Source organism: Castor canadensis, chromosome 7, assembly GCF_047511655.1.
Source record: "Castor canadensis chromosome 7, mCasCan1.hap1v2, whole genome shotgun sequence".
NCBI classification, from domain to species: Eukaryota; Metazoa; Chordata; class Mammalia; order Rodentia; family Castoridae; genus Castor; species Castor canadensis.
This window is the reverse complement of record NC_133392.1, coordinates 67,234,623-67,260,260: the sequence shown is the minus strand read 5'-3', so window position 1 is coordinate 67,260,260 and position 25,638 is coordinate 67,234,623. Positions and strand designations below refer to the sequence as shown.

The following is a 25,638-nucleotide window of genomic DNA, read 5'->3' as shown; positions in this document are numbered from 1 at the left end:
CCAGGAGCCGAGACCCTAGGGTGGGATTCTCATTTAGTGGTTGGCTCTCTGTCTGCAGGCAGATGCGGGACACCTGCCTGTATCAACCCCTATGTGCTGGGTCACAGGATAGACGGAGGGGGTGGGGGTGGGGGGGCTACATGCCCTGCAGGGCCGCATCACTTGACTCAGGAGAAGCAGAGGGAAAGGGTCAGTAGCTTCACGTTGTCCTTTAGGCTGGACACCTTTGGAGAGGATCCCTGAGTTGAGGACTGGCAGATCCTATGGCGCAGATGACATAAGTCCAAGTTCCTGATGTGTCTACCTTGGCTCAGGGCACAGAGCTATGGCCAAGCTGGTCACTACTGCAGAGGGAGTGGCTCAGAGTAGCTGTGTGCCTCTCCTTATGCCTCCTGTCTTCCATCCCCAGCTCCCACTTGGACCCTGTTGGTGCCCACTCCACTCTCCAGGGCAACGGTGCCACCACCCCAGAGCATCCCTCTGTCATTGACCCACTGATGGAACAGGACGAGGGCCCTGGCACCCCTCCAGCTAAGCAGAGCACCCCAAGCTCCAGGTCAGCAGATGCAGGCCGTGGGTCTCCTTTTGTCTACCTGTCCGAGTGGCCTAGCCCATCCTTACGGGTCATGGGCACAGGGCAGCCAGGCTTGCCTTGTGCTACCCAGCACATACCTAGTCCTCAGGATTTGGATGGGAGAGTCGTCTCTCTTTTTTCCTCCCTCGTTTTCTACCTTCTTCACTTCTCTTCCTTGTTTCCTCACTGACTTGTTTGCTGCCTACCTTCTTCTCTATCTTCCCTTTCTTGTTTGCTCATTTTCTAATTCTCTCCAGACACAATTCCACAGTCATCGCCAGCTCGCCCCTGATCATCAGCAGCAGTGTTGCACCCAAGGAGGAAACAGGCCAGGGCCAGAGTATGTGAGGCCAGTCACAGTGCTGTGAGGGGCACTGTAGGATTCTGCGGAGCAGTCAGGAGGTGCATGGACTCTGGCAGGGAGAGGTGACAGACAGCTAGGTGCAAATGTTTAGGAGCAGCCTCTGCAGATAAGCCAGGCAGAGGGAGCAGCATCAGGAGTAGTCAGGTGTGCTTGTGGGAGCTACATGTCCATCAGCCTGACCTGGGACTGAAGGGATTAGAAGAGGGCTGGTCAGGCCAGGGTGTGATACAGTCTCTCTTCAGTCCTGCTAGGGCCACTTCTCCAGCAAAGCCCCACATTTCCCTAAGTGAGGCAGCTCTGCACTCTGACACCAAGGATCAGTCCCACTGAAACTTACCTGCAACAAGATTTTAGCCACAGGCTGACTTCTCCCCGAAGGTCCCCCTTGTCAGCCTCGCCACTTTCCCTGCTTCGCTCAGGTTGTTGGCAGCCTGTTTTCAGCTTCCGTCATTGACTTAAGTTCTTGATGGCAAGGCACCTGCCTGAGTTGATGCAGGGAGATGTTGTTGAAGCTGTCATGCTGTGGACAGTGAGGCACATGCTACCTTTCCTTAGGCAGAACTAAGGCAGACAAGAATAGTCCAGGTGTGAGGGATGCCTCCTAAGGCATGGGAGTGACACTGGGCCCGGAAAGCAGGGTCATTGTCTTCAGCTCTGTCCCTTACTGGCTTTGCAGCCTAGGGCCTTGCTTTCATTCCTACTACCCCTCAGCCTCCTGCCCCATACACTGAAAAAGTCAGCCGAACTCAGCCTGTGGTCTGTAAAGCACACAGGCGGCAGGGCCTTGTGCATGCCTTCTTCCCTCCTGTGCATGATTGAGGGCCTTCGTTTTCCTTCCTGAAAGAATGGTAGGCGATGTCAGCAAGAAGACCCCAGAGCCACGCGTTGTCTTCCTCAAAAAGACCCAGCTGGAGCTTGGAGTGCACTTGTGCGGCGGAAATCTGCATGGAGTCTTTGTGGCCGAGGTGGAGGATGGTAGTCCTGCTAAGGGTCCTGATGGCCTCATGCCAGGGGACCTTATCCTTGAGGTGAGTCTGCCACTGAGCAAGCCAGTCTCAAGTCAGGCTTGTACCCTCTCAGGAGACACAGGAGATGGCGGGAGCACAGCAGTCTTTACCTGGCTACTTGTCAGGACTGTTTATTCATCCTTGTAAACCCAAAGGTTAAAAAAAAAGGGTACCGAGCCCCTCTGGGAAGCTACCAAGAGAACCCAAGGGCTCAACTCCAGCTAGGGCCCTGGCGGCCGGAAGGAGACGCTCACTCTCAGAGCCGGAGGGAGGATGTTCTCTTCCTCCCTGTGCCTCCCGTCTCCTGGGGGAGCTGGCATGGAGGTGGTAAAGGTGTGGTTTCACAAGCAGGAGATAAGGGTGGAGCAGATGAGGGGACATTGACTGTCCACCTTGGTGCCATAACTGGCCCCACCAGGGTGCGAGCTGCCTCTGGCTACTTCCTTCTGATCCCTGCACCCTGTCCTTGGTCAGTATGGTAACCTAGACATGCGTAACAAGACAGTTGAGGAGGTCTACGTAGAGATGCTGAAGCCCAAAGATGGCATCCGCCTAAAGGTGCAGTACCGCCCAGAGGAGTTCACCAGGATCAAGGGCCTGCCTGGTGACAGCTTCTACATCAGGTACTATCCCAGTGAGGGATGTGGGGCCAGGGAAGGGGATCTCTGTTCCTTGCCTCCAAGTCTGAGGCCATCATTGGCATTACTCATGTCGATGCCTTTTACTTAGGGAAACCCTTGAGGGCCTCAGGGCTCCTCTATGGGTTAGGACCTCGGGAATTTTGAGGCCACTGTGCTCTGTTTTCCTGTAGGCTACACTCCTGCTTTGGTCTCCCCATCCAAGATCTGCAGAATTATCTGCACTGTGTGGATTTCAGGCACCATCATACCCATAGGCACTGCCCAGAATGCGACACATGAGGCAGCATCAGCAGGGAGCAGGGGTGGGAGTTGCTCAGAACTTCTTTTGTGTTCCCTGAGGTCTGAGATCACAGGAAGGATGAAAGCGGTGATGAGCGACCACTATCTGTGCTAAGGTGGGAGGTGACATATTTCCATTCTAGAGAGTTTACAATCCATGGGGACTAGGAGCCTTGACTTCTGGGAGAGAGACAGATGGAAAAAGTCCATTTGGAAGGCATGTATGACCCTGTTCTTAGCAGGAAGGTCTCTTTCTGATGAGGTGAGCCTTCAGTCTTAGAGAGTCTGTCCCATTTTGCAAAGGACGGGGATCCCCCTTTTGGGAAACACCACCAGACAGAATCCTATTTCTGATGGTGCTCAGAAGAGAGTAGCAGCCTTGGGAGCCTGGCTGCAAAGGCCTGGGCATGGCCTCCTGATGGAATGCTTTCTGTCCTGTGGGCCAGGGCCCTATATGACCGGCTGGCAGAGGTGGAGCCTGAGCTGAGCTTTAAGAAAGATGACATCCTCTATGTGGATGACACCTTGCCCCAGGGCACATTTGGGTCTTGGATGGCCTGGCAACTGGATGAGAATGCCCAGAAGATCCAGCGTGGACAGATTCCCAGCAAGTATGTGTAAGTGTTCTGCATCTCTGAGTGGGGACAGCATAGAGCTGTCCCATGAGTGACCACCGGAGGACTGGCTGTCTCTCATCTCAGCTTCTGGGCTATATATCTCTTGTCAAATCGAATATTCAGAAAGCTGCTACTAGCAGGAGTTGGTATACAAAATCATGGTGGCAAGTCAGGAGGTATAACTTATTTTTCCAAACAGTTTGATGGAACTGTAGTTCGCATGGCATATAACTACCCCAAAGTGGATAATTCAGCAGTCTAGTATATTCACAGATATGTGCAACCATCTCCAGTTAGTTTTAGGCATATTTATCACTTCAGAAAGAAACCATATACCTGTTAGGTGTTATCTTTTGCTGTAACAAAATACCTGAAGCTGGAAATGTACAAAGAAAAGAGGTTTATGTAGCTCTCATTTCTGGACGCTGAAAGTGCAAGATCATGTGGCCCCATCTGTTCAGCCTTTGGTGAGGCCTCCTTGGCTGTGTCTTGTGGTGGGTAACCAACCTTATGCAGAAGGAAGGGATCACATGGCAAGACAGCAAACAACTTGCTCTTCCTATAACAACACACTCCTGCAGGAGCTGACTGAGTTCTGTGAGGACTGTGTCAATCCCTTCCGATGGCAGTGCTCGAGGATCTAATCTCAAACTTCCTCCATCTCAGCACTGCCATACTGTGGACCAAGCCTCCAGCACATAAGCCCTTGGGGGGGGGGTTCACTGAAACCATGTCCAATCATAGCACCCCAATCCCTCTGTCCTCCCCGCAAGTCTAGCTAAGCAGTCAGTAATCTGCAGTCACTTCAGGTCTCCCTGCTGAGGACACGTGTGAATGCAGCTCCATACTGCATGGCCTTTTTGTCTGGCCCCTTTCACCAATTACAGGCTGCCCTGAGCTGAGTGCATGGTGGTTGGGACTCACCTGCCCCAGAGCTGACTGTGTGCTGCCTGTCCCCCTGCAGTTGTGGTACCAGGGGTCCTCAGCATCGGAGGGGCAGTGACCAGGAGCCTGAAGTGTGTGGAGGAGCCTGGCTCCCGAGCCACTCCCACTTTCTTCACTGTCCCCATGGCCCTCTCCAGCTTTGTGATTTCCTCTGACCACAGGATGGACCAAGAATTCTCCAGGAGGCTCAGCATGTCCGAGGTCAGAGATGACAGCAGTGCTGCAAAGACGCTGTCAGCAGCCGCACGCCGGTCCTTCTTTCGAAGGAAACATAAGCACAAGCGCAGCGGGTCCAAAGATGGGAAGGACCTCCTCACGCTCGATGCTTTTTCCAGTGACTCCATTCCACTCTTTGAAGGCAAGTGATGGAGCTTGTTTTGCAGTGGGCTCTCCTGGGGGGACTGCCAAAGCTCTACCCCAGGGACTTAAACAAGATAGAAGTTCACTTGGCTTTTGCACACAGGTCTGTGTTGGTCAGGTGGTGCTGCTGTCTTCAGTCTCCCAGCCAATAGAATGTGGCTTCCATCCTCATGGTCTCTTCATGGTCACCATGTGTTACTGCAGGTCCAGCCATCATGTCCCTGTTTTAGGCAGTAGAACAGAGGAAGAGGCAAGGCAAAAGTGTATCTCAGCTGAGTGTGCCTTTTAAAACAGCTTATCTGGAACTCTACTCAACTACTACTTACATATCCTTGTCCACTCACATCTTCAAAGGATGCATGTTTTAGCTGGGAGCATCACTGACCTCAACAGCACCAGTCCTGTTAGTAAGGAAGAAAGGAGAAGCAGGTGCTAAGCAGGTGAAAAACAGTCTCTGCTTCATACATTGCTTCTCATTTGTGCTTGGGAGTGACCATGGGCTACCAGTGTGTGCACATCTTTGTCCTCTCTGACCTCACTCCTGTGTTCATCTGGGATTTTGGTAAGATTCTCCCAGGCAGAATGCTAATCCAGGATCCCCCAGCAGATGTCCTTTGAGGATGGATGCATTGGTCCTGTGAAGGAGGAAGCCCTTGTAAATGCAGTTCCCAGGGTCCTGTGTATCCACTGTCCTTGGGTGTGTCCTCTCAGGTGGGGAGGGAGTGGGCTCAGTAAGCAGCGGAAGGTAGGACCACTGGCCTGCTCCTTCCTTCCCACCTCTTCTCTTTAAAATTATGGCCCTAGACCTAGTGGGTCCTGCTTATAGCTTATGGTTTACTGTCACCATCAGGTGAAAAAAGGCTAGACAGGTCACAGCCTATGGGCCAGGTCTGGTCTACTGCCTGTTTGTGCAGCCTCTGAGCTGAGCACAGGTTTTTACACTTTAAACTTAACATGTTAAAATGACCATTAGCCATTTGATGTTAACGTTGGCTCAATTATGCCTTTTTGTCTTCAAAGCCTAAAATATTTACTGTCTAGCCCTTTATAGAGTAAGTTTGCTGGCCTGTTAATCAAGGGAGGGTTTCTTTGTCCTTTTGTGTCTTGGTTTTTTCCATTCTGGTCTCAGACTCCCCCTGCTCCTTCCTCCTGTGGACACCATCTCTGATGTATTTGGTATGTGTGCAACAGATATGTTTATATCTTTGAATAGTTTTACCTGGGTGTGGTGGTGCCAACCACAGGGGACACCAGACTGACACCAGCCTGGGGTACATGTATAAATAACCCTGTTTCAAAAAAAAAAGCAGTTTGTATGTTTTTTCTTTTACTTCTTCAGTTGTTTCACACCATTGGTTTTTAGGTTATAGCTTAGGTGTATACGCCTTTGGATTTTCCTATCTTCCTGGCAAGCTGACCCTCCTGTCATTACAGAGTCTTCCCGGTTTCTGGTAATGTCTTTTCCAAAAGGTGTATTTTATGTGATGTTTTTATTTTCATACCAGTTTTCTTTTGGTTAATGTTCACACAGTTCATCTTTTCCTGTCTTGTACTTTAAATTTTCTGTAGCTTTATATTTTCATATCTATTTACATAAAAGCATATGGCTTTTATTTTAATGCATAGTGGCAATCTGTTTTTAAAAGCATTTTTTCAAAATATGGCCCATAGAGAAAAGTATGCCTGCTTTTACAGAAAAGTGAACACTGAAGACACTGTGCATGCTGCTTAACCAGAGCTTTTACTGTCACACGCAGCGTAGTGCGCACTAAGGAGCAAACCCCACCCCTTTTTTTTGTCTGTCTTACCTGGTGTATGTTCATCTTCTCTGCTTGTTTTGGATTGATCGAGTATTTCTGTTACGCCATCCCACCCGTTGATTAGTTTTTAGCTGTTTGTTTTTACTAAATTTTTCAGTAGCCCTCACAGCATGAAACTGATTTACTGCCTTGAGCACTTCACCAGAACTCTGACACACCGGCTCACTCTTAACTCCGGCTCACTCTTAACTCCACTTCCCAGCTTCCCAACTCTGACGGTCCGACCATTTTAACTCCTCACATATCTTAAACTCAAAGTAGTGGTATTCAGTGACATACCAGTTGTTTGCTTTTACCCTTTCCATCACTCTGCCTTCCTTTAGCAGTTCTGGTTTCACTTCTTTCTGCTAAACAACTCCCTTCAGCAGTTCTGGTTTCACTTCTTTCTGCTAAACAACTCCCTTCAGCATTTCTTGTAATACCAGGTTCGTTGGTGACAAATTCAGTTTTTGTCTGAAGATGTCTATTTTACCATCATTTTTGGAGCTTTTCACTGGATATAGAATTTTAGATCACTGTTTATGGTCCTCCCACAGTATCCACAGGGGCTTACAGCTCAAGTCCCTTACGTAAAATGGTAAAGTGATACTTGCACGTGACCTATGCAATCCTTTCAATCTTCTCTAGATCACTTATAATACCTGACACCATGTAAATGCTAGGTCAACAGTTGTCACACACTATTGTTCAGGGAATAGCAACAAGAAAAATCTGTATGTGTTCATTACAGTCTTTTTCCATATATCTAGCTACTGACAGATAGAAGATAGAGGGTTTTTTTTTTTTTTTCCTTGTACTGGGATATGAACTTAGGGCCTTATGCTTGCTAGGCAGGCACTCTACCACTTGAGCCACACCCCCAGCCCTTTCTGTATTAGTTTGTTTTTCAGATATGGTCTCCTAATTTTTTGCCTGGAGCTAGCGTTGGACCTCAATTCTCCTACCGTCACCTCCTATATAGCTGGAATAGGTGTGAACCACCAAGCCCAACTTGGGCTTTTTATGGGAGGGGGACAGTACTGGATTTGAACTCAGGGCCTTGCACTTGCTAGGCAGGTGCTCTTCTACTTGAGCCACACTCCCAGCCCTCCCAGCTTGTTTTTTGGGATACAGTTGCACCAAATTTTTGCCCTTCTGTCTTTGAACTGTGATCTTCCCATCTGTGTCTCCCGAATAGCTGGGATTATAGGTGTGAGCCACAATGTTCCCTGAATATTTTCAATTTGTAATTGGTTGAATCCATGGATGCAAAACCTGTGGATACAGAGGACCAACTGCATTTTATTTAAGCACTTTAAAGAATTCATTATTTGCTCTGGCCCTCATTTTCAATGGCTGCTGTCCAAATTACCATAAGCCACGTGGCTTAAAACAATGCACATTTATTTTGGAGGCCAGAGGTCCAAAACCAGTACCACTAGGCCAAGGTCCAGGTGTTGGCAGGACCACGCCTCCTCTGAGGCTTGAGGGGAGAATCCTTTCCTTGCCTCCTCCAGCTCCTAGTGATGACTCCTTCATTTCTTTGCTTGTGGCCACATCACCAATATCTTCAAACCCTTCTCCTCCATTTTCGCATCACCTTCTCTTTCATGTTTTTCTGTCTCAGAATTCCCTGTGCCACTATAAGGATACCTGTGACTGTGTTTGAGGCCCACCCAGATAACTCAGGCTAAGCTCTTTCTCTTGGGTTCTTTAATTATCACATTTTGTTATAAAAGGTAATAGGCAAAGGTTCTGAAGATTAGGGAGGAAGTGAACCAATCCTTTTGGATGCTTTTCAGCCTGCCACGTGATATTTCTGGTGAGAGTCTTCCCTGCTGTCCTTGTGCTGAAGGTAATATATCCCCCATCCCCCAGCTGTTTTTAGCGTTTTCTCTATTTGCAGCAATCCAACTATGAAGTGCTGCCCAGGTGCACTTGGTACTGCTTAGATGGTTCTTGGCATTTCTTAACGCTGTAACATGGTGTTATAGAACATTCTTGGCCATCATATCTTTTTTTTTTTGTTTTTTTTTTGGCAGTGCTGGAGTTTGAATTTGGGGCCTTATGCTTTTGTGCTTGCTAGGCAGACCCTCTACCACTTGAGCCATGCCCCAACCCTTGGCTACCATTTCTTTAAAAATGCTTCTGTGGTCTTCGTGCCTCTCCTGCATCTTAGTTCTTTGGCCAGACCTTGTATATCTTGCAGCTTCTATCTCCACGTGCCGCCGCCCCCCCACCCCAGTATTTTCCATCTCTTTTCTCTAGATGCTTCTACTAGCCCATATGTCTCCTACTGACCTTTTCCCTGTTCGTGGTTCTTCTCTTCTGTTGTGTCCAATATGTTGTTAACTTTTGAAACTGTGCTGTCTAGTTCTAGAGTTTCCATTTGATTCTTTTTTAATGGACTTTAATTCTCTGCCAAGATTTTCCATCTTGTTGTCTGCTCTCCTAAATAGACAAGCACGTGTTTGTGAGGGCTGCTTGGTAACTGTCATGTCTAATCATCCCTGAGTCTGTTTCTTGTTGACTTTGCTTTTCTTGTTCTTGCTTCTTGGTATGCTTGGAAATTGTTTAAAATGTCAAGAATTACGAATAGGAAATGTTAAGACTCTGAATGATGTTCCTGCCCTCCAGGGAGGGTTGGCCCTGACCTGTACATACAGCACTGATCTCATCTCTGGCAGGGCTGCAGCTTCTGTTTGGTTATGATTCACCCTGACCCTAGTGGTGGCCCTCAGGTCCAAGCCAAGAGCCTAGGGGGTTCCACAGGGCCCCTCGACTCCCAGGTTTCCTCTTCAGCCCATAAGACCACAGAACAGCCTGCTCTGTGCTTTGGTGACTGTCATAGATACTTTGCCTCTTGCTCCGCACACACCCAAATTATAAATTTGACAACTGACTTTAAGGGAAAATGTCTAACATCAGACTTAGTTCTTTGTCCCCTCCTTACTCTCAGGTACTAGCTGTGTAGATTTGGACTAATCCAGATGTTCCCCAAAACTCTGCCTGGGTGTTCAAGTTCTTGTTAGTGTCTGTTTGCACTATATTTATGCATGGGGTATTTATTCCAAAGGAATAAGGAGAATAGCATAAATAGCATGGGTGCATTCCAGAAGCAACCTGAGGGAGTTAAAAAAATATTTACAGATCACGTCATGTTTGTTGAACTCAAATACATACACAATGTGTTTTCTAAGCATGTAAAAATCAAATGGGGTGCCATGGCTCATGCCTGTCATTGCAGCTACTTGGGAAGTATAGATAGGAGGATCATGGTTCAAGGCCAGCCCCACTGAAAATTTGAGACCTGGCCGGGCACCAGCGGCCCACACTGATAATCCTGGCTACTCAGGAAACCACTGTTCAGGGCCAGCCCAGGCAAACAGTTAGCAAGAACCCATCTCAGTCAATAGCTGGCTGCAGTGCCTGTCATCCCAGGTATGGTGGCAAGTGTAAAAAGAGGAGGATCATAGTCCAAGTGGGCCTAGCTAAAAGATGTAAGTCCCTGTCTAAAAAGTAACTAAAGCAAAAAGGGCTGGAGGCCTGGCTCAAGTCGTAGAGCACCTGCTTAGCAAGCTTGATGCCCTGAGTTCAAATTCCAGTACTGTCTCCCCTCCCCCCAGTCAACTTACAAAAATAACAGAGACATGGAATGTCATACTTACAGCTCACAGTAATGGTTGCTTCTGCGGAGGCCAGGGGGAATGGGTGTTGGGAAGAGCTCTGGTTTTCAAAAGAGGACACATGGGGTTCAAAGGTGGTGAAAATGTCTTAAATCCCTTGCTTGCTTTTTAAGCCATAGACTAGCAGGCACCAGGCTGGGAAGTGCCATATAGAAAGCTGGGAAGGTGTATGTGGTTAATCCTCAGTCTTAAAATGCATGCCTGTAGGGGTGTAGTGAGGGAAGAGACTTTGTTTACTTGCTTTTTTTGTTTTGCCCTGAGGTTGGTCTCTTTGCAGCCTGGTGCTTACTTTGTGCCTTCAGGTCCCTGCTCCTGTCTTCTAGCCACAGCAGCTCTACAGAGGTGCACAGACACTTCCTGCCAAACCTCACCCTTCCTTACTTGCCCACATCAGTCTGTTCTCACTGTAGCCCTCCTTGGCCTTGCCTTCTCCCACTTCGCTTCTCCCTGCTCTCTGCTTCCCTATCCCTCTTGGGCCTGTCTCAATCCCTTGTCATCCATCATTATCTAATGCTTACCCCCACTCCCCCACCCTGTCTCACCCTGTTCTGGTGCCTGGAATCACCAGGCAGCACTGGTCTGGATGTCTGGTGTTGTTGACTTGCGGCCCTGTTACAGTGTGAACTTATAAAGGGCAGGGACTATGCTTTATTCCCTTTTTTGTGCTTCTCAGATGCCACACAGTGCTGTATCTCAGCTCCAAAGAAGGCATTTGTTTGCTGTTTTAAACTCTCTTCCTAGAAGGACTTCTGTGCATTTATGGGAGGGGAGGTTTATAACATGTGTCTGATAGCAGCAGCTCAAGCACAATAAGAAGCTCATTTCTCTGCCATGTACAAGCCTGAGCTTGTGAGTGGTCCAGGGGATATAGCTCTGTGCTGTACACTGTCTGGGGACCCAGGTCCCTTCTGTCTTGTGGCTTTGCCATTTCCTAAGGGTTGTCCCCATCTGTATGGTCAGAGCTGGCTCACAGCACCACCCATTTTTGGCCCATGGACATAGGCCAAGGATGTGGGGGCCTCCCCTGTTATGGGTCATGTGACCATGCCTGCCACAGGGAAAACTGTGGCTGCCAAACCTTAGAGGCCATATCTCTGGTGAGCTGGGGAAAAGGACATGAGGTGGGGGCAATGGGTGTAGGACACCTAAGGAATTGGAGCAGAAGAAAGTGCAAGAAGACTGGTCAGAACCAGCTGCCTCTAGTGTTATCAGAGGTGGAAGTACACACTTGGGCTGGACTCCATGAGTGACCATGCCCTGGTGTGCCCAGGACATGGGACTCTGGTGCTAAAGCTGGGGAAATCCCAGGCAAGCTCGACGAGCTGGTCACCCTCCCTGGTTCTGGCTTTATGGAGTTATGGGTGAGCCAGATCAGGGAGCAGAGGTGCTCAGCTCTGATTCCACCTTCTGTCCAGGCTGGGCCATGACACTGCCACTCTGTCCTTCAGATTCGGTGAGCCTGGCCTATCAGCGGGTCCAGAAGGTGGACTGTACCACTTTGAGGCCAGTCCTGATTCTAGGGCCTTTACTGGATGTGGTGAAGGAGATGCTGGTGAACGAGGCACCTGGCAAGTTCTGCAGATGCCCACTCGGTAAGGAGCACCCTCTATGCCTACTGAATTGAGTCGATCCCTGTCTGCCTGCCTCCCTGGCCCTGTCTCAGAGCCCTGAGTCTGACTTCAGTCAGACCCACCTTTGGCGTCTGGTTCCCTCTGTGGTGTCCTGCCACTGCCAGTCAGTGTTCCTCCCCACTCCATCAAGGGCTCCACGTGCTCCGGGTGCCCTGACTTCTGCACCTATGTCCTGCAGAGGTGATGAAGGCTTCCCAGCAGGCCATTGAGCGGGGTGTCAAAGACTGCCTGTTTGTTGACTACAAGCGCAGGAGCGGCCATTTTGATGTGACCACAGTGGCTTCAATAAAGGAGATCACAGAAAAGGTACCTATAGCTTTAGCCAGAGGGCTTGGCGCCTGTTGGGACTTCAGGGTTGGACTCCCCGTGTGTGGGTCTGGGCTGCTGCGCCTGTGGCCCTCTGTCCTGGCTCTTAGTGAGCTCACAGTGTCCTGGTCATCTGAGTCCTGCTCCTGGGCTCACCCTCCTCACTGCTGTGCCTCTCTGCTTTTGTAAACAGTGTGTGGATCTCTTGGTGAGAGTGTAGGAATCGCCTTTCCCTCTGAGGGGATCTGAACTCTAGCTTTGAACTCTAGGGACAGCCTCTTGGGGGCATTCCATGATGAATCCCTGAATGCTGAACTCTGGGGACAGTTTCTGAGAACCACTTTCAGGTTCTTACCTCTGTAAGGGCCAGCGACGTCTCTTGATGCTTTTGATGCTCTAGAGCCTATTTGCCAGACAAGTGGGACAGCTGCAGGGTGTACTTGCAGAGCAGCTTCTTGGAAGGCCGAGGTCTGGGCACTCCTCAGACTCTGGCACTGGGCTGCTTTGTTCACCATTCTGGGCTTAGTTTTCTTCCTCTCTTAGTTAGGCAAAGGTGTCAGCTTCTCACAGCAGTATGTGCATAGTACTCAGTTGAAGTAGATGAGTTCCAGTTAGGGAGCCCTTTAGTGGAACTTTCTGGGTTAGGGAGAGTGGCAGGCTGGATGCCCATTGCCTTTCTTTGGCTCACACTCTGTTTAGAGGCTTAGGGGACCCATGGGCTGAATTGCTATCACAGCCATGCAAAGGTACACTCTCCCCTCCACTGCCATAGGCCTCCAGCGTCCCTAACTTGTTCCTCAGTCTGGCAGAATAAGGTTAGGCCAAGGTGGGGTAGAGCTCTTAGAAGGTCCCTGCATTGAGGCAGAGGCAGGACAGGTGTCCAGTCCTGACACCTGTGTCCAGCCATGACAGCTATCAAAGCTGACAGGGGAGATGTCCCTGGGTAAGGTCTCCCCTTAGTTGTCTTGTGGGGCCTTCATGAAAGACTACTTCTATTGCTTTGATTGTGTGTTCATTTATGGAAGAAGATGGAGCTGTATGGAGCAAGGGTGGGTTCCCTTGCTGGCAGAAGGAGTGTCCTTAGAGGGCTGGTCCCCTTTGCCTGTCCTCTGGCACTCACTCTGTACCCTGCCCCTCAGAACCGGCACTGTCTGCTGGACATTGCTCCCCACGCCATTGAGCGGCTACACCATATGCACATCTACCCCATCGTCATCTTCATCCACTACAAGAGCGCCAAGCACATCAAGTAGGTGCCAAGGCCCTGTGGCTCAGCTGGGGCAAAACTGTGGCTCAGGTGGGGAAGGGAGCCAAAGAATGAAAGCAACCTGTGTATAGGAGAAACAACCCTTCCTTACCAGCCCTCACCCGTAGTCAGAGACAGCATAAACCAAGCTCGGTGCCTCTTTCCCTGCCACCCTTCCCCTTTAGGTGCCCCAGGGTTCCTGAGCATGGCTGCCTTTGTCTGCATTGCTCCCCTCCTGCCCTCCATCCCCATGCCTCTCAGGGTACTATGCTGTAGGCCAGAGCAACTGAGTGGCCTAGGCTAGGTCCTTGCTCACTGAGGCCCCCCCTTCACTTGGCCTTTCTGTACTGCTGAGCTCCTGGTGCCTGTGCTTGGGGTCAGCTGGCATTGTCTGCTGGCTCTGTGCCCATGCTGAAGTGTCCAGTTTCCCTGCCTGCTCAGAGCTTCCCATAAAGCCTGGACGGTATTGCTTTATGGGGAGCACCTAGGGCCTCCTGCCATAGCCTGCCCCTACCTTAATGGACTTCCCTGCCACCCTAGACCAAGGAAGGGAAAAGGAGGGCTTAGGGAAGCTGGAGGCTCAGCCTGGCTCCTCACTGTCCTAATAGGGAGCAGAGAGACCCCATCTACCTGAGGGACAAGGTGACACAGAGGCATTCCAAAGAGCAGTTTGAGACGGCTCAGAAGATCGAGCAGGAGTACAGCAGGTACTTCACAGGTAGGTGCTTGTGGTTTTGGTCAGGGCACAGAAGCAGTGGCTTCCCTAGAAAAGGTAGTAGCTGCCTTTCTTGGACAGGCTGTTCTTGGACAGGGGAATACTGCCCTACACCCTTGTGTTACTGGCAAGTTGTTCAGCCTGCAATCCCAGACCGGTGTCAGGTTGGGTTTTCTCCAGGTGGGTGAGGTTAAGCTCCCTAAGCTGCCTCTGGACATGCTCTGCTTTTATACAAGCAGTGACAGGGGTCTCTCAGCACAGACACTGTGCGGCACTGCAGCATCCCCAGCAGGCGGGAATCCTGAGGCCCCCAGTGGACCCAGCAGTGCAGGCAAGGCCAGTCCTAGCCAGGTTGTCATTGTGTGGGATGGGCAGTTTATGCGTGAGTAGTCTACTCTCCGGGGGCAGTTTCCCTCTCCCTTTCTTGTCCAGTTTCTTACTGATGGAGGAGAGTCAGGTGGGGATGGGCAGGGGTGCCAAGTAGCTAACAGATAGGCAAGCCTTAGAGTGTGAGCTGCATTGATTTGCCTCAACTTGAGGATCTTACACAGAGCTATGGCCCATGTGTGTCTGGGGGGGTTCTTCTGCAGGGGTCGTCCAGGGAGGAGCCCTGTCGAGCATTTGCACTCAGATCTTGACAACAGTCAATCAAGAGCAAAGTAAAGTCCTGTGGATCCCCGCCTGCCCACTCTAGAAGGCTGGACCAGGAGGCAACTTAGCCAGCCTGATGGTGGGGGAGACCTGGCTCGTTCTTCTCCAGTGACTGAAGACAGAGTTCTATCTGTATATGGAGCTGCCAGGAAGGATCCAGAACCAGGATTCCAGAAGCACCTCCTTCGTAGACAGAGGGCAGCAGTCACATGGATCCAGGCCTGGGCCAGCAAGCTGCTCCTCTTTATATGTGTGCTTTACACAAAAAGCAGAAACACAAAAGACTTGGTAGGGGTTGAACACCCACCTTCCTATAACCAGCCGATCAGAGATGCTGCACAGAACCTTTCAGATCACAAGTTTACAAGCCTTTTCTAAGTATTTGGTTGTTTATGTTTACTTGAACGGCTCCATGTCGGTGCCCCGCCCCTGCTTCCTGCCACCTCTGTTGCTTTGGTGTTGGTTTTGTTTCTGTCTTCAGCAAAATGACCCTGGAACCTTGTGGGGGCTGCTTTGCTTTGGGAGGTTCCTGTCAGTGGGACCAGAGCTTCGACAGACTTCCTGCTCCCCCATGGCCCATCTCCCGGAAGAACATCATGACCGCAGGTGCTCAGACCACTGGTAGTGGCAGAACCAGTGCCTTGGAGGGGCCAGCTCACCACCACAGCGTTTTCCTCCCATGCCAGGGAAGGTGGCTTTGGCACTCTTAGGAATTTGCCTCTTGGCCTTTCCTCCTGCCTCCCATGGCCTCTCATTTCCCCTCCAGCTGCATTTCTTATTTAAGTGTCATTATGGTCCCTCAGGGCCTCTTAGGTTCTCAGTGACATGATTGGGTCCTAGGCAGGGTATGAAGCAGGGCACGTGAACACATGGGCTCCCCTAGGTTCCATGAGTCCTCACAGCCTCTATCAGTGCAATGTTGCAGGGTAATCCTTACACTGTACAGCATGGAAGTACATCACTCTTTTTGGTGCGAAACCATTCATGTTTTAGACTTTGAAATGAGAACTTCTAAGGGGAAACATAATGGTTAATGTCGCCATTATTGAAAATCTCAAAAGAAAGCCTGGGGTCTTGTTAATCTTGCTTTTATACCTCTCAGCATGAGCCTGACTCCATGAGGATGTCTGCAGTCTTTGTCAGATTTCTGTTTTTTTCTTTTTTTTGCACTTCTGATGCCGGATATCCCTGGCTGGAGATTCAATGTGGTTTCTCCTTTAAACTGTGTGCCCTGTTAATAGGTACTGTACTGGCTCTGTGGGTCATTGGGGTAGGACCTATATTTTAATACTGTTCCTAACATTTCATTTTACTAGCAAGAAATCTTTGATTTCATTTTATTCTTTGTAATTCTAGAAACTAGATTATAGTTTAGCCATTACTGACATTTTTAAAAAAGGGATATATTTTCTTGCACAGCTGTTCAAAAAAGAAACAAGTTTTAGTCCTCAGTGCTGTCCTTTGTTTTACAGGTACAAGTTTTCTAGCTCAGACAACTGAGAAAAACTGTAGGCCATTCTCAAGGTACTGCTTGCACAGCCTTGAGGGGCTGTTTTCTAGGTTGCAGGTTGAGTTGGGCTGTGTTGGGCAATGCACAGGCAGGTACGGATCTGACAGATGGGCTGTTCTGTACTAAGATGTTACTTTATATCAAAAGGTAAACAGATTTTAGTACAAATAAAGGTCAATTTCTGTCACCCATTGTGTGTAAAGATACCTGTGCCATGCTGTGCTAGCTGGTGTATAGCCTCTTCCTGCTGCCCCAGCTTTCCATCACCCTGGTCCTCTATGCTCCTCCTAGCGTGTGACTGGATTGACTGAAGGATGAGGTTCTTGCCTGTTCTTCCATCTCTGCCCCTCTCGGACTCCCTTCTTCCTCTCTAGTCTGTCCATCTGTCCCATGTTGCATGGGGTGTTGGTCGCAGCTGGGCAGCCCTCACCTCCTCATGGTTAGGCCTGCAGGTATGGGTTGGCCTGAACTTGTGAGAAGCAAAGAGAAGTGAGCCAAGCTGAGTCCTCAGGGGATCTCTGAGTGTTCTCAGTCAGGGTCCTGCCTGACACTATTGGTGGAAAGAGTCCCTGCCTGGCATGGGACCATGTTGTGGGCCTCAGATCATCATATTGTGATATTACCCAGCACTGCAGGGGCCCTGGAGCAGCCATGGACTGGAAGTCCGTGTTCTGCATGATGGAAAAGTTAGGAGGCATGGCCTGTGACTGCGAGAAGCCGGGGCTGAGGTCTGGTGCGAATCCCTCCCCTCCTCCGCTGCTTCTGCTTAGAGGGTCTCAGGGGCGCAATGTTCTGCCAAAGCCCCATGCTGGTGTGGTAGCCAGGCCAATGGAGACAGACTTGGTGTTGGTGTTGGTACCTCTCTCGTCCCTTCCTATTAGACCAAGTTCCACTATGGCCCTGCAGTTATGGCTTCACCCATGGCAATACAGAGATGTGCAGGGATCTGGCAGGTGAAGGAGGTGGGACAGTGTGTGTTCCTTGTCTTCCCTCTTCCTCACTCAACCCAGTCACTTACCCATGCATTCATAGCCATAGGGCCAGATCATATCTTCTGACAGCCCAGCCCTGGTACCATCCTTAGAGGCAGCCACAAAAGATTTTAAGTCAACCCCCTGGCAAGTGGCAGGGGGTGGTAGGTCTTTATTTTAGGAATGGTTTCTCTTAAAAGAGTTTAGTTATGATTAAACCAAAACCTTAAAAATAGTTCCTATTTCTGACATTGTGATAATTGTTTGCTTCTTTAGAAGTTTTTATAGTTTCCAAATCTTCTACAGGCAACTTGATTTTCTTTTGTAATCACAAGAGAAAACATGATGCCTTTTAAAACTAAAAGGCCAGTTGTATCACTGAGTTTGCAGACTATTTTTCCATGGACAGAAGCTTTGTAAGGCAGCCACTGGGATATGCTGGCAAGCAGCCTCAAGAGAGGACTCACGCCCTTTTGAGGCTTTTTTCTAAACCATACTGGGCAGTGAGGGGGAGGGCACAACCACAGGATCTCTGCCCCAAGGTGGTGTCTGTCTCATGGGGGCTCAGATCATTCTAGAAGGGCACTCTTGACGGCACTCTCTTGGCCTTTATCTCCAAAGACAGTGAAGTGTGGATGCTCTCTGAGGCCCCTTCTGGTGCCAACTTCTATGATTCTGCAATGTGGGTGGGGAGTGGTTCCAGAGGAGTGAAGCCCAAATTCACTCCTGACCTTGCAGACCCAAAGGAAATCCCTCTGGCAAGGCTGGAGGAGACCCAAGGCCTGGAAGCAGAAGTCAAGCAGGCCTGGAATAGAAGCCAAATGCTAGCCAGAACCCTTGGGCCTCTCTCTTCCTGGCTGAGACCAAGCCATGAAGTTACAACAAAGCAGGTGATTTGTGGAAAGGTTTGTTCTAGAAAGGTGAGCAGCTACCACTTGAGGATGATGGGACCAAAGGGCCACCTGGGTCATGGATGTCAAGGATGAGGGAAATGCAGGAGGGCACAGACAGCGTAAACTCAATACGAAGGGAGCACAGGCCGGCAATGGAAGGATCATCCTCCCAGGGAGGGAGAGGCTTCAGGAGGGAACCCTGGGCAGGCTTGGCCTCTCACCACTGCCCTGCTCCATTGGCTTTCAGGCCTATGGTTCCCTTAGCCTCATCTCGTCCGTTCATACCTCTCATCATCCAGAATGTAGTCTCTGTTTCTTGACAATCCCTCCTCCAGTCAAGACTTGGTTCTTGCTATTATGCATTTTTGTCTTTTTCTTTCCAACTGTGAAATGTGTCATCCCTACAGAAGAAGAGCATATACAATATAAATGTACAATTAGAATAAAATAGGCGGTCTATGCCTCTTTAAGGAACAAAACTCTATCCCTCCCTTAGGAGCCCTTATATGCCCACCCAGTTGAATTCCCCACTTTCTCCACTGAATAATTTCCTTTTATATATAGTCAGTCCAACACACATATCTTTCAACAATATATTGTGCGGTTTTGAAAACATTGAGTGAGCATCGAACACAGACGATTACAGACTTCGCTACATGGGGAAGACACAATGTTGCCACAGTTGAGTAAAGTCTATGGCAGGCAAGAGGGGACTCCACAGCCCTAGCAGGATTTCCTCTGTCTCTCAGGGATGCCTATTTCCAGAGCAGTTCAACAGGTTGACTCAGGCATTTGGATTGTTTTTATTGTGTTTATAGATTTGAAATTGAGTTGTATTAGAACATGGCCACATTCATTCGTGTATTGTTTGTAACTGCTTTTGTATTGTAACCCTATAAAACTAGAGTTTTACCTGGTCCTTACAGGTAAAAGTTTCCCAATTCCTGATATGTAGGGTAAAGCGAAACAAACCAACATGTGTTTAGGATATACTTTATGCTAGGCATAATGTTAGGCAACTTCACATCTAGTATCACATTTAGTTTGACATCTCTCATTTACAAAATTTCACAATCTTGAGTAATCAGATAACTCCTTGTCATGCTGAAGTACTTTCTCTGGAACCATACCTTTGCTTTGTGTTTTACTCACACTTAGTTTTATCCTTATAGAAGCATCTATAACGAGTTTATAGTTGGTACATGTCCAGGCTTTCAGCAACTAGTGAATTGCTAAAGCTATTTTATGATGCCATTTACCCTTAGGGATAAAAGAAAACTTGTTCATATTTTAGAGCTCTAGCTTCTCATAGAGGCTACTTGTTCTGAGAAAGTAAGCCATCTAAGCTACTATAACCTGTTCCCTTCTTCTGTCAGTTAAGGATGGACAGAGATGCTGAGAACTAAGTGTTAGGGTGAACAAAAGGGAAGCCATGTTAGGATTAGACCCCCCACCCTTGCAGACAGTTTTTGGGAGGGACCACACCTGGCCTCAAGGGAATGACAAACTCTCACCTCATCTGGTTCTGAGCTGTCACTTCACCAGGGAGTCCAGAGCTATGAGCAACCTATGTACTTAATTACCACTTATCTCTTCTAGCTTCCCCTAGTAATTGTTAATCCCAAGTTTTCCTGCCCAGCAAAACTTCTCCTCTAGACCCCTCCCCTATATCTACTCCAAGTCTGTAAGTGGCAGTGGGGTTCTGGCTTTTGGCTAGATACTTCCCTCCACAGGGCTTCTTCCGGAATAAACCTTGTACTGGCGTTTGAGCGTCTCCCACCTATCCATTCTGTACCTCTTTCAGTCTAATAGATGGTGCTGAAACCCAGGACAAGGCTGGGGTTTTTATGGACGTTTTAACTCTGGGTTAGGTGGGCTCTTTTTATTGGCCATGGATTCGCAGGCTTTCTCAGGTGAACTGGTCTGTTTGCCCCTTATAGGGGACGGGAAACAATCATGAGAGCATTTTGCTCATCTGCCCTGTGGCAGATCTGTCAGACCCTGTATGTTTTCTTTAGGATGCAGGAATGTGGATTTACAACTCCCTCTCAGGGTGCAGGAATGCAGGATTCTAACTCCTTGGGATACAGGAATTACATTGCTTTGGGGGTGGGGGGAATGGGATACTACTCACTCATCTGCCTTAGATCTGCCTACTCCCCCTAGTACCCTCCCCCCCACACACTGTATCTGTTTTACAGTCCTGTTTTTCATTATTAATATTTAAGTTGATAGTAGCAATGGAAACCATATTTAAGTTGATGTTCAGAGGGGTTTCTCAAAAGAAAGGTATGTCCACTTACCTTTCTTTGGTGGCTCTGTCAGGGATACACAGGGATACCATGTGTATCTTTCCTTTCTTTGATGGCTCTTCCAGGAACTATTTTCCTATCACTTGATATCCATCCAAAACCATCCTTCAAATTTCGGTGAGTTTCCCCTCTTTCTGGGTTTCTCTCTCTGCCTCTCTCTCTACTGTGGATATCCTACTGTGGACCACTGTGAAGCCCTGGCCAGGCAACAAACTCCCTCCTTCCACCAGCCCCAGCCAGGCAAGAAACTCCCTCTGTCCATCAACTGGGTGGACTTGTTAACAGTACTGGTTCAGTCTGTGATCAGAAGACTTACAAATTCTTTGTCCCATGTGGAAGAATCCATGGCAGGACACGTGAGTATAAATGGAATTTATTAAAAGTTAGGGAAGGGAAATACAAAGGGAAGCATGGTGGGGCCAAGGTGGAAGCCTGGAAGATCGTGTTTCTGCTCTTCAAGTGCTTTTAAAACCTACGAAAACCTATGGGAAGGGGAGAACAAGGAGATTCCCATACAATAATCAAGGAGTGGGGGTGGGCACAGACGGTTCCTGGCCAGGTGCGGGTCGGATGGGCCATCCCTGGGCAACCTGCATGTGAGTCCTGAACTTTCCCTACTCTAGCCTGCCTCAAATTCCTCCCGAGACAATATTCCAAAATACTCATTTTGGGATATTGCTGAAGTGGGGGAGTCCATCTTCAGTATCTGCTTTAAGCTGACAAGGGGCAGCCGTCCCTACCTACAAGGGGAAATTGTCTCTCCTGCTTCTTTCCCTTGGGGCTCATTTGTACACAGTGTCTGAATTATTGTCCAGCACAGTTAAGGTTCCTCATGGAGCTCTGGTTTATTCATCTGTAGAGATAACCCTATTGTCTCATGATTTGGGTCCTAAAGACTTTTATCCTAGAAGAGAAAAATGTGGTTTAGAAGGCATGACCTGAACATGAACAATGACAGGAGCATCAGAAGGAGCCCTGCCAGGTGTAGCAGGAAGGATAAGGAATCTAATTTTTCATTGTGAAAAGTGACAGGCAGTCTTATGGTTACTTTGCCTATTGGTGTTTATACCTGTAGCTATGAACTTTTGCAACCAGTACAGAATCCAAACCCCATCAAGGTAAGTGTGGCTGATACAAACCTATCGCTCGTGGTCAGTTTTCATATCAGGTCATGGGGTTGTAGTCAATTTGTAAACTGAGTAGGGAAACAAGTACATTTAAAAAAAAGATAAATACAGAAACAAACAAATAAATACAGAAACAGAGGTAAGAGATTAAGCATAAAGTTAGGAAACCCAATGACTGAGTCATGGCTTGGATATTGAAAGGAAATAAACCCCAATATCCCTTATGGAGGGTGAACTTCTGGTTTTGGTAAAATTTTCTATCAGCCTATAGCACCAAAAGTCCCCGACAGTTATTTTGATAAATCAGAAACCCATTTTTAAACACACATAGTACCTTACATTTTGACCTCAGAAACTCTCTAAGCAAACTAAAGCACAGCCAACCCAATCACACATACATAAACTAATAAGCTTTAAGACCTTAACTTGTATCTTGAAACAACCTTTGTAAAAACCCACGTTTAGGTAACACTGTTTTTTAATAAAACTCTTAGTAACCTTATACCTTAAAAGACTTAGGAAGAAAATTAAACTATGTTTTTTTTATGATAGTAATCTATAAAAACACATGGGTAAATAAACCTAATTATAGAGGAGTTAAATGTAAATTACACTCACAATAGAATGAAACAGACTGTTTGTAAATTTTCTTTTAGTCCTAAAGCAGATTATAGTTAGACCTAGTTGGGATTAGAACTTCAGATAACTTTTGAGACAGTGGAGTACATTAACTTTATAAAAGTAGCTTAGGACCCATCCTAAAGACATCTACACACACACACAGAGACACGGAATTTTTGACCTAGGCATGCCAAAGAATATCAATATAAGCGTGCATATGAACTCAAACACTTATTGGCCACAAGTACATAGGTAGGAGACAGATTAAGACATACACAGAAAGCACACAATGACACACAAAACAATCACATTAATTCACAGTGTACTCTTAAATCATTTTTTGTCATTATCTTTAGATTTGTCAGCTAGGTTCCTAAGTAGTATATAACAGATCTTTAACACAAATACTCTATTCTTTGTCTAATCCTGAACAGATTAATGTATCAAAAACAACATGTATAAAAACTATATGAATTTAGAGAATTTTAATCACAAGCTAGTTATAATTTTCCTAGAGGATGGCAAGATGGCATCAACCATGACTTCCCTATCCCTAGAGAGTGGCAAGATGGTGCTGTACACATGGTGGCTTCATCATAAGGGCAGTATTTCCTGTGACCACATGGTCTCTCCAAAGGGTCTCTCAAATGGAACACAAAGACAGGTTACATGTTAACTTACAGGCTCAAAATAGCAATCTGTTATAGGACTAAAAGACATCTCCCCCCCAAGAGACAGGCATCCTATGAGTTAGGCATGCTAATGACAAGACCAAATAATTGAAGCAAATTAAGGTGGGATTTGAAAGATTTTGTTGTCTCTGTGGATGTGACAACATCATTTGATAGTTTGGAGAATTAGTAATAGGCTACAGAACTTCTCCCTCTTTGAATGTAATGGGCTATCTTTTAGTTTTAAAGGCTTATCTAAATTTAGGATTGCTAGGGTGAGGGCAAATGCCAGTAAACCTTCAAGCTTTGAGGGGCTTTTTGTTGTTCAGTTTACTAATTGAAGTATCATGATGGAATAGATGTAATTGCTAAGAATAAAACCTCTAATTAAATTGTCTATTCAAAACACCCACACATAAGGACCCTTTTTTTTTTTTAACCTCTTGGCTGTAAGTAAAGCCTAATTTTTTTCTCTGTAGGTAATGGGCATTTAAAAAAAACATGCTATTTTTGTTGTACTTTGCAAAATATAAACAGAGAGCAGTTAAAGTTTTGGAAGGGAAGTGTAAAACAAAACCAATGATAGCAAATGTTTAAATAGACAACTGCTTGAGACATAGACTCTTGTTAGTAATGTTTTTTGGGAACTTGATTGTAAAATGTCTTAGAGAAGGAGCCAAACTGTAGATGACAAAAAAACTTAGAACAATTATTGTTAGAATGTTTTTAAATGTTTAGCAATTTGACAAAACAATACTTATTCTATATCACATTTTAGGATAATAATTATGATGGACAGTATTAATTAGTACCATTAAGTTCTCCTTATCTCAAGTACATATTTAAAACTTGTATTCTAGTGTAACAAAATGACATCTTGTTAATCAAATACATTCCCCCTCTTAATTTTGTCTTTAGAGGAAATGAATTTTAAATAAGCTACAAAATGTTTTTTATTATATACTTTATGGATGAACAAAGTCAAATCCTTTATTAAATAGCACTGTTTTTAATTTAGAAAACATACTTAAGAGTATTAGGAAAAAATGCTGCTCACAAAGAAAGCTCACGAGAAAAGTCTTACGTCCAAGAGCAAAGTTTAATGGCAGGCTCAAACCGCCAGGCTGGCCAGGGAAAGATGGTGCAGCACAGACTCTGGGGCAGGCATGGCTTTTATAGAAGGGGGAGATTAAGGAAGTTAGTGCATGTGTGGTAGTCTCTGGTAGGGGTGGGGCTGTCTTAGAAGGTGGGAATTTCTGTTAAGGGGTGGGGCTGCCATTTTTGCCACTGATTCACAAAATGGCGACATTATTACTCTATCATTCCCCCATTTTTTCTTTAATAATGATGAGGGTAGGTGCTGAGGATCGGGAACTGGAGTGAAGTGTTGGCCTCTTAGCTGCTTCCTGCTGGCAGGGGGCACTGTATGGGGCAAGATCCTCAGACTCCTGTGGCGTCCTGGTAGGGGCCCTCACAGCAGTCCTCTGGACAGTTTTGGAGAGGTTGATATCCCTGGAGGTACAATTGGTTAAACTTTTGATTAGCAATAGCAGACATGCAGTATGATACAAGGGAGGAAGCTTAAGAATAGGAGAGCAAGAACATAGTCATATCCCTTCTCCATTTTTCTAGTGGTTCCTTGAGAAGTGTCACCACTGGGGGATTCCATTGAGCTTGACAGCAGTGAGTGTTATGAGAATGACCAGATGAGGGCTGGTCCACCAAAGTCCCAATGGGGAGGGTAGAAGATCCTTTAGGAGAACAAGATCCCCTGGTTTAACAGAAATTGTTATAGGGTAGGGCAGGATCTGGTCTGCATGCTCTCTGAGAAGTTCCCTGAGAAGGTTATGATAAGGCAGGTACTCAGCCAGAGGAGCAGGGTCTGTTGGAGGCAAGTTTATTAGAAGGAGCATAAAAGGTGTCTGCTAAGGGACTGCATATCTAGGGATCTAAATTCTGCAAAATCCTGTAACTCCCAAGAAAGCTCTAAACTGCTTTATGGTATGGGGGAGAGGGAAACAGAAGATTGGGTCGATTCCCTCATGACTCAGGGAGTGAGTCTATCCCTTTAAGGCCACACCTAGACAGGTGACCTGTGGGAGGCAAGGACTGTCAGGATTTAAATGTAACACTCTTGGATAAAAGAGAGCTCTAGCTCATTTTTTTATATAACTTTGTAAATGTTTGTACCATATTTAGATAAAGTATAGACACTACACTTTACAAGGTGGTCATTTAAGACACATAAGCAAATATGTAAATGAACGGTGATTTAGTAGTACTTAAAGCTTGACAAGATCAGCAGAAAACACAAGTAATTTCTTTGATAAAATCTTTCCCTGTCTTTGATCACAAGATAAAGTGAGAGCACACTAGGGAGGTATGAGGATAGATAAGACACCTAAAAAACTAGATGGCATTTGTTGCCCTCAATGCAGAGAAACTAAAACAGATACTTTAAAGCAACTGAGTCCAATAGGAGAAGGGGACCAGAACTAGAGAAAAGGTTAGTTCAAGAAGAATTAACTTAGAAGGTAACACACATGTACAGGAAATCAATGCAAGTCAACTCCCTGTATAGCTATCCTTATCTCAACTAGCAAAAACCCTTGTTCCTTCCTATTATTGCTGATACTCTCTCTTCAACAAAATTAGAGATAAGGGCAAAATAGTTTCTGCTGGGTAGCGAGGGGGTGGGAAAGAGAGGGAGGG

The 25,638-nt window shown here is 47.1% G+C and overlaps 1 protein-coding gene across 9 annotated transcripts in view; it reads left to right on the top strand.

The window, feature by feature from the left end:
- Dlg5 (discs large MAGUK scaffold protein 5) overlaps window positions 1-19,969 on the top strand; it is a 115,826-nt gene extending 95,857 nt beyond the window's left edge. For all 9 annotated transcript variants that reach the window (XM_074079275.1, XM_074079272.1, XM_074079274.1 and 6 more), the window contains 10 exons: window positions 410-556; window positions 1,783-1,966; window positions 2,420-2,568; window positions 3,312-3,482; window positions 4,589-4,785; window positions 11,721-11,864; window positions 12,082-12,209; window positions 13,349-13,458; window positions 14,064-14,173; window positions 14,761-19,969. In XM_074079275.1, the coding sequence (XP_073935376.1) occupies window positions 410-556; window positions 1,783-1,966; window positions 2,420-2,568; window positions 3,312-3,482; window positions 4,589-4,785; window positions 11,721-11,864; window positions 12,082-12,209; window positions 13,349-13,458; window positions 14,064-14,173; window positions 14,761-14,864 (1,444 nt within the window). In that variant the 3' untranslated portion in view covers window positions 14,865-19,969. The remainder of the gene's footprint in view (window positions 1-409; window positions 557-1,782; window positions 1,967-2,419; window positions 2,569-3,311; window positions 3,483-4,588; window positions 4,786-11,720; window positions 11,865-12,081; window positions 12,210-13,348; window positions 13,459-14,063; window positions 14,174-14,760) is intronic.
- The last annotated feature ends 5,669 nt before the right edge of the window (window positions 19,970-25,638 follow it).